Source organism: Pinus tabuliformis, chromosome 8 (genome assembly GCF_031772625.1).
Source record: "Pinus tabuliformis cultivar Carrire ecotype Pingquan chromosome 8, CPIR1, whole genome shotgun sequence".
Lineage (NCBI taxonomy): Eukaryota > Viridiplantae > Streptophyta > Pinopsida > Pinales > Pinaceae > Pinus > Pinus tabuliformis.
In genome coordinates, this window is record NC_142294.1 from 567419577 (window position 1) to 567427819 (window position 8243).

At 37.3% G+C, this 8243-nt stretch overlaps 1 protein-coding gene across 4 annotated transcripts; it reads right to left on the reverse strand.

Annotated features, from left to right (window-relative positions):
* Positions 1–2055: 2055 nt before the first annotated feature.
* On the reverse strand, positions 2056–8028 carry LOC149236728 (P-loop NTPase domain-containing protein LPA1 homolog 1-like). 4 transcript variants are annotated; one of them, XM_089461606.1, is made up of 4 exons: positions 7919–8028; positions 2551–2756; positions 2297–2447; positions 2056–2135 (listed from the first exon to the last, which is right to left on the reverse strand). In XM_089461606.1, exons 2-3 carry the CDS (start codon positions 2731–2733, stop codon positions 2442–2444), a joined length of 189 nt encoding a protein of 62 aa, XP_089317732.1. In that variant the 5' UTR covers positions 2734–2756; positions 7919–8028; the 3' UTR covers positions 2056–2135; positions 2297–2441. The 4 variants fall into 4 exon arrangements, with proteins under 4 accessions (XP_089317732.1, XP_089317734.1, XP_089317736.1 ...); XM_089461608.1 differs by having other exon boundaries at positions 2551–2759; positions 7919–7981; XM_089461610.1 differs by lacking the exon at positions 7919–8028 and adding an exon at positions 7594–7771 and having other exon boundaries at positions 2551–2759.
* Positions 8029–8243: the final 215 nt, after the last annotated feature.

The window sequence follows — 8243 nt, forward strand, 5'->3', positions numbered from 1 at the left end:
TTAAAGGATAACCTCACGTTGGTGCAGAATAGAATGAAACAACAGGGAGATCAACATCGCAGCGAAAGAAGTTTTGATGTAGATGACTGGGTATTCCTACGATTACAACCATATAAACAAATGTCCCTCAAGCAAGCTAAGAAGGATAATAAATTATTCACCAAAGTATTATGGTCCGTACAAGGTGTTGCAAAAGATTGGTACTATGGCATACGTATTGGAGCTTCCTGCAGCTTCCCAAGTGCACCCAGTTTTCCATGTTTCATGTTTAAAGAAGGTTATAGGTGACAAGCTCCCAATTCAAACAATATTGCCAGAACTTGACGAAGAAGGAAAAATCATATTGGAACCAGAAGCAGTCACAGAAATAATAACTTGACAGCTACGAAATCGATCAATTTCGGAGTATCTCATCAAGTGGAAGAACTTATCTACTGAAGATTCTACATGGGAGGATGAGAATTTTATACAGAAGCATCCAGAACAACTCAAGCGTTGAGGACAACGCTTTTCGGAAGAAGAGGAGCATGTTAGGCCCCTATAATACTAATGATTCCCCATTACTATTGTCATTATATCCCTTATTGTTATTATCAATGTTGCATTAATCGTTATCAGGATAATATCGGCATGAGGAAAAAATCGGAAAAAATCGTAATTATCGAGAAATAATCGGAAATAATCGGGAAAAAATCGTTTGGTACAAAAATATTCATTTTTTTCATTTTTTTTTCATTTTTTTTAATATCTAAACCATCTACAACATAAAATAAATACATTGACACATAAATATGATAAAAGAAGTAATATATAAGATGTTTAATATCATTTCTAGTGCTAAAATCACACATAACATTGAATCAGGTCCTGAATAGTAAGTCCTGACACCTGAGTCCCAACTCAGCCTCAAAATATCAACAAAAAATATAATAATGTATTTCATCATGTCATAATGTCATATACAATAAAATGAAGAAAATAACTAAAGTCTAATCCTATTGATTTCCTCTGCCCCTCTCGCAAGAAAATGCCACAGCTTTCCCTTTCCCTCTAGATGTAGATGCTGGTGCTGGTGGAGTTGGCAGTGGAGTCTGTTGTACTCTAGAAGCTGAAGAACTAGAAGTAGGAGCTATAGGAGGTAGACCACGTCCTCTACTGGTGGCAGGGGTAGCCCGGGCAAGTGGTGTCACCTGGAAACATTACAAGCTCCCAATCCTAAAAAATTTTGAATGAAATCTAAAATTCTACTTTCTCCATATGAAATCCAAGGAGGCTAGAACCACTCTCAAACATCCTGAGTCATTTCATGGTAATGTTAAAAATTTAAATAAAAGGATGAAAATGACGCTGCCCCACTCAAAAATTATTTGTTTCTTTCAAAAAAATTGCATTTCGAACATTTAGCATCCCTTATAAAACAGCGTTGCCCGGACCCTCGGCGATAAATTGGGAAAAAATCGCGAGTATAACTCGCGATAATATCAGCTTGGGGAAAAATCGCAATAAAGCGATAATATCGCGATTTTAACAACACTGATTATTATTGTGCCCCTATTGTCCCCATATTGTTATTAGTATGCCCCATAGAAACCCACTATTGTTATTTTTGTGCCCTTATGTTATTACTATCATGTCAGCTTGATTATATTGTGACCCCTTAGACTCTTATATATAGAAGGGAGGTTTAGTCATTTGTATCATCCAAGAATTGTTCATTTGTGTAAATGTAAAGGAGGTTGCCCCCTCGAAGAGTCGGATTTCTAAGGTGTTCATCTATCTTTTCTATCTTTTTGTGAGCTGGTTTCATAGCAGTCAATTGATAGTATATAGAAGATGCATGTGGGTGACACAAAGGTTGAGTTATTCCCAATGAGTGGATTGTTCTCCATGTGGCTTACCATGGGTATGTAATCCCTTTCAGTCGATAAAACTACTGAACAAAACTTATGCAGGAATTTGCACTATGGCAAGGCCAATAATATTACAGACAATAGATTAACCTTTATGTGGAAATGGGATGTCAACTTCAAGAATGTTAAAAACCAAGATACTTACTGAGATTATAAGCCCCTAATTCTTTTGCAACGTCTTGTTTCAAAGATATGTCCATCATTGTACATTTGAATTTCGTAGACCTGACAAAGAAATAATGATATGGTTCCTTTTCCAAAACAAACAGCCCTCTAATATTTTGATTTTGAATCAACACAATTTTTTTTGTTTTGAAATTCAACATTAATTGGAATTTAACAATAACTGAATAAGTCTCCAGACTCTAGATATGCAATGCACTCACACTGGGGATGAAATAGTTTATGTATATGATCAACCTAAATGCTCTCCAAGCTCGTTTCACTTCAATTTCTTCACTCTCATGTGCAGTTTGAATAAGCCATGTATGCAATGGCAAATGACCACTAAAACAAATTTGCAGACTGCTCTCATTCCTGGCAACAAAGGCAAATAGGGAATACAAATCCAACTTCTAATGGCATGAAAGATCAGTACAGTCACCTCAAAATACTAGAAAAGATGGCAGAAACAGATCACCTTAAAGGAGTGTCGTTGTTTGCAACCCATCAACTGTAATATGCTCTGTAAAACTGGACGTGTATACCGAAAAGAATGATTTGATTTTTGGAAAAACAAAGAAGGTGATTCTTCTCCTGTCCATTCACCCTGTGAATCTTCATCTACTACAATTATAAAGAACAGTTTCTGTACATCTGCCATTATCTGCTAGTTAAAGCCAAGTCCTGCTACAACATGGTAAATAAACAAGCAACTTAGAGTGGTCAGAACTTATTAATTTCCCAAAACAGAATTCCTTTCTAATTATGGTTGAAAACAACATTATAAACAAAAAAATCAAGGACAACAAATACTACTTTATTCACTATATTCATGATGTCAATTTTATGCCAAGGCAACAGCTGTCATTGATAAATATCAGCTGCTGTGCACAAAATACAAAGAGATATAGTGGATGCAATATTATAACATATATTTACAAGGAGGATAAATTCCAATTTCTTTAAATTGCAGCAAAAGGAAAGGCTGGGCAACGAATCCAGTAAGTAGCTATTTTCCCTATATTTTCAAAACTTCACAATTCTGATATAAATTTCCCACTCAGCTTGTATAAAAATTATTTGAGTTTACACAGCAAAAGGAAGGGCTGTGCAATGAATCCAGTAAAGTAGGTATTTTCCCTTTATTTTCAAAACTTCACAAGCATGACATAAATTTCCCACTCAGCTTGTATAAAAGTGACTTGACTTTACACACTCATTAATGAGATTGCCCTTGGCCATAAGCTGGGCTTTGAGTTTGGCATTCAACAACCGTGGAAGGATTCTAAATAAATGTAATACCCCAGTTTTAGCCCCTGGAACATAAAATGGTTAAAATGTTGGAATTTAACAGATGCCAAGCAAGGTGGGCTGAGCCATGACAACCCATATCAACAGACAAAACAATATCACAGCCACCCATTTCAATGGAAAACATGTGAGTTTTTTGAGAATAATCACCTATTTGAAGTTCCACATTTTCACATTAACGACCATATTTCATAGATCCCCATTAACTATCATAATCTAAAAGCTGTTAATAACATGGATATAAAAGTGTGTTTCATACACAATGCAGCAATGAATGAAATTATGGGTGTTTTCATTATCCATTAAGACTATGAGCTTCTAATTCTTGATATATACTACCAACTTTAATGTATAATGGGAGGAAATCTCAATCAAAGTTTGAAGATAGATTTGGGGTTCTTCACCCAAATGATCGAGAAAAGGAACTTCCTCAGTGGGGGGGTTGACTTCCTCCTAAGTCCCTTCATCAATTCCATCATCAAAAAAAGCCAATAACAATTTTGTTCCTTGGAAAAAATTTCATCACATTTATAATAATAGAGACACTTGTGTTGGTGTTCCACCATTTTAGCCCATGTCAACCTCTGTGAATTGAGAGGTGAAGCAGGCCACAAAGGAGCCACCACATCTGGGTGTGGACGTTGAGCAAATTTGGGGCATTTTCACTAGGCATAGGATACAACTTGTGCATGAAAAATGAGTTGAGTGGCCTCCAATCAAATGGCAGGTTCCATAACACTTCCATCACTAAAAGCTGGCTCATTAACAAGTTCCATAGCAACAAGAATTAAATGATTGTAATACAGATATATAATCATCTGCTTCTTTTTGTGTCCTACATTTTACCTGAAATGCACACGAACCAATTACTTTGAGATATCAATGCCAAATATATCAAGATTATTATACATCATGCTTGCTTTCATTTTCCCATTAACATGCATAACGAATCTCATGCATAGATCTCAGTTAATAGACGGAATTCGAGATTGAAGGCATCACTAAAAGTTGGCCCATTACAAGCATGATGTCTATAATCTTAGATGTAGATTCGATCATAACTCAAGAGAGTGAGATCTCAATGGTTAGGTGGAGAAGGACTTCCATTCAAGTGCACTGGGTCCAAGCAAGGTGCAAGGAGCAGCAAGGGTGATCCACAATAGCTGGGGCATATGAAAGGACAGATCTAGGGTTTGATCAGCTAGATCAGATCCAGATTTATTGTTTTGTATGTAATTTGCTCGAAGAGCCATTTTCCCAGTAAGGGAGCCTTAGTAGGTTCTGAAGTTATTTTAATAAAGAATTGTTGATCTGGAAGAATATTTGTGTGCTTACATGATTGGGATTGGTTATTTAATTTGTTTTTGTTGAATGTTTAAGTTAAAACTCTAACAATGTTTTTATTCAATAGATCTAGTCTACTAGAAAATAATACATCGGGCACTAGGGTTAGAAAATTTAACATGGTATCAAAATGTCAAATCTAATGAACCAACCTTAGACTCACCTGGTAACAAGTTCGTACAAAAGTCGCAAGGGCCAAGTTTGGCCAATGATCTCATACAAAGGCCATACATAATTATGCCATCAAGGAGATTTTTTTTTTTTTTTTGGGGGGGTGGGGGAAGTTAAATAAATAAAAAGAGGGTGATCGCTGACAGTTTCTGCCAATTGTAGTTGCCCAGCCAACTGCAAAAGGCTAAAGCCCCGCAGTAGCCAGGCCACATGCATAGGGAAGTCACAGGCAGAGGTAACCAGTCAACGCAAGGCCACAAGCTACAAAGCTGCGAGAGCCTAGGTCAAATGCCAGCAAAGGGTATCACATTGGGAAAAAGGTACAAGAACTACCTACAGTCGAAAAAAGGATCGATGCAGGGGGTCATACTGCCAACAATCATTAGAAGTTCCATAGTCGTACAAGGGCCCAAGTGTTAAGTAAGTGTCAAGTGAAACACAGAGTGGCAGCAGTGCAGAATTGGTGGGGCAATGAGTACATCAATCAAATTTGTCAGCGTGATTAGCAAAGGCCAGCCTTCATAGGGAGAGTGGGAGACAATACCAGTCAAGGGATTGGCAACAAATAATTATTTCGTAGGTGTTTCAAAGGACCAAAACACAAATCCCCAAGGGAGATCCTAGTGAATCTATAAATTAACGAGGACACAGAGAAGTCTAGCTCCATCCAACTAGACCTCGAATTTGAGTTTGATCAATAAATTAGCATTCATCCAGAGAAGTCTAGCCTAGAAAAAACAGTGGCCATCGGGGTTAGAGAGAGCAGCTTATACAAGTTGACGAGCAAACTTGTTCAAACATTAAAGGATGCCCCAGAGCATGTGGAGGATCCTAGGAGCACATTCAGAGAGAGCAGGCCTCTGAAGGAGGACATTGTACCAAGACAGGAGGGACAGCCAGTTCTAGATGGCTCTTCAAGAAGTACCTCCCTCGCTAAGAGGAGTGTTGGTGTTTGTAGCTTGAGCAAGTACTTTTGCACAAGCCTAAGTGTCTAGGCATGCAGAAGTCACCTAATACACCCTTAACCTTAGCAATTATTTTGTTGATGAAAATAATTTCATTTTATAAGATAAAGTGAGTTAGTCTAATGAAATGTAAAGTATTTTGCAATGGTGAATAAGAAGAATCTCAATTGTCGATCTCAGGTAAGTTGAGATCTAATCTCAACCATCAATCTCTTTGGAGATTAGGGTTGTGGATTCAGTCATAACTTGAGCTATAAAAGAAAAGCTAGTCTAAGCGAGAAGACATACAAGACACCTTGAGCACAAGACAGTGAGAGTGAGATCTCAGCGGTTTGAGTGGACAAGGAATTCCATCAAGTGTGTTGGATCTGAGGAAGGTGCAAGGAGCAGCAAGGGAGTTACAAATCAGCCAAGACAGATATAGGGCTTGATCAGTTGGATCAGATCCAAGTTTATTGTTGTGTATGTAATTTTCTCAAGGGGCCATTTCCCAGTAAGGGAGACCACGTAGGTTCTGAAGTTATTTTTAATGAAGAATTGTTGATTGGGCAGAATATTTGTGTGCTTATGTGATTGAGATTGGTTATTTAATTTGCTTCAGCTGAATGTTAAAGTTAGAACTCTACCAGTATTTTTATTCAGTAGATTTGATCTGCTAGGAAAGAATAAACCAGATGCTAGGGTTAGGAAATTTAACACTACGTAAGGGCTTCAAGATCCCAAATGTTATGTATGATTGTCATGAAAAATCTAGCAACTGCCTTCAATACTGCAGAATGCTAAAAGGATACAGAAAAACAATTGCTAGAACAAAATGTCTTCAATAAAACAATAATTCAACAGGGATACATGTTCTGATGGCGAATAAAAGACCAGGAACAATAAAGTTTAAACATAATAAGACATCTAATTCTGTGGAAACTATCAAATACTTGCCAGGGTACTTCCTAAACGCAATACCGAACGCTCAGAATAGGCATGCATAGCCTACAACGAAGGATTAACTCTGAATACCTGGAATGGCATGAGCCAAGAAGAACGTACAACCTGCCAAATTGCAGAATGATGGAAAAATTACAGGATACCTAGAAAACCTAAATTTCAAGCACAATGCATGCCAAAGAAATCGCCAATGTTCCCAATCATCTCAACATCGGGAATGATCTAGCACCATTTGAAGTGGAATTTTGTATGGACTTGCAGATCTTTGTCCGAGGGCAATCAGGAAACTGACAACCTAGCCTTCAATCTTTAATTTCACTGTATTCTAACTTTTCAAGTTGAGAACATAACAAAACAAATTAAGGAAAAACTATGCAAAACTTTTCGAGAACGGGAGAAGGATATTCTGGATACTTCTCACAGAAAACATCCTTGATGCAAAGATGCCTTTGAAACTAGATGAAAACCCAAAAAAAACACGCAAAATACATATATTTCAACTTAAATTTGACGAGATCTGCACGCTATTAACAATTATCTAAAATCCTGCAATCAGGAAGCCGAAAACCTAACTTACAAACAAGAAATGCATGTTTCGGCACAAAGTTTTCAAAATCAGAGTAGGAATTAATAGCCATTCTCCATATAATCGCCAACGGGCTCTCAATTAACCGCAATGTTTTTTAATGGAAGTGTGGCATTTAAAGGTAAACAAATTATATATATTCACTTAAAAGGCATCAGAAAACTTGAATCACGGCTACAAGGAGCAAGGCACTATCGCTTACGCCGATATAACATCCACGAAAATACCGTTAAATAACGCGAAGTTTACAAGAATTGACGCGAAATTTCGCAGAATGCTATAAAACTTCAAGAAAAGCACATGACAAATTGCCGTACTGCTCTATATTTTCAAAATCATGGATCCTCGACAAAACTTTAGCGATAAAAACTCGATAAACTTTATAATTCCTCGTAAGAAGCTACAACAATGTGGTCCAAAAAAAATCATACAAGCTACGCAAGCAACCGTCTAGAAAACAAAAATGTGGCTACAAAAAGCGCATATATGAAACAAGAAAGTTTCAGGAAAAAGATAAACGAGGGTACCTCAGATATTTGTTGAGAGAGACGCTAGATAGCTAAAATTGGAGAAGAAATCTCGCTCTGAGTTTGTCCGTGGCCGTTCCGGCTCAAATTTGAGTCAACTTACAGCAAATTTTCACAAATTGCGCACAAACTGGATAAATCTCGCATAAATACTCTGTCAACTTAAAAGGTCCGATTACTTTCTACGCATTTACATTGTAATACATGCATCATTTATTTCCCGCTGTATCTCCTATTCGACTCGGCTAACTCATCTAACTAGCCCTAGTTAACAGAAGCGCGGTTAACCACCTAGAAGCGGCGGGACAAGTGTGGTAACACAGAT

Excerpts from the sequence above, each read along its gene's own strand:
- LOC149236728 (XM_089461606.1), bottom strand. The coding sequence starts at position 2,733 with ATGGCAGATGTACAGAAACTGTTCTTTATAATTGTAGTAGATGAAGAT.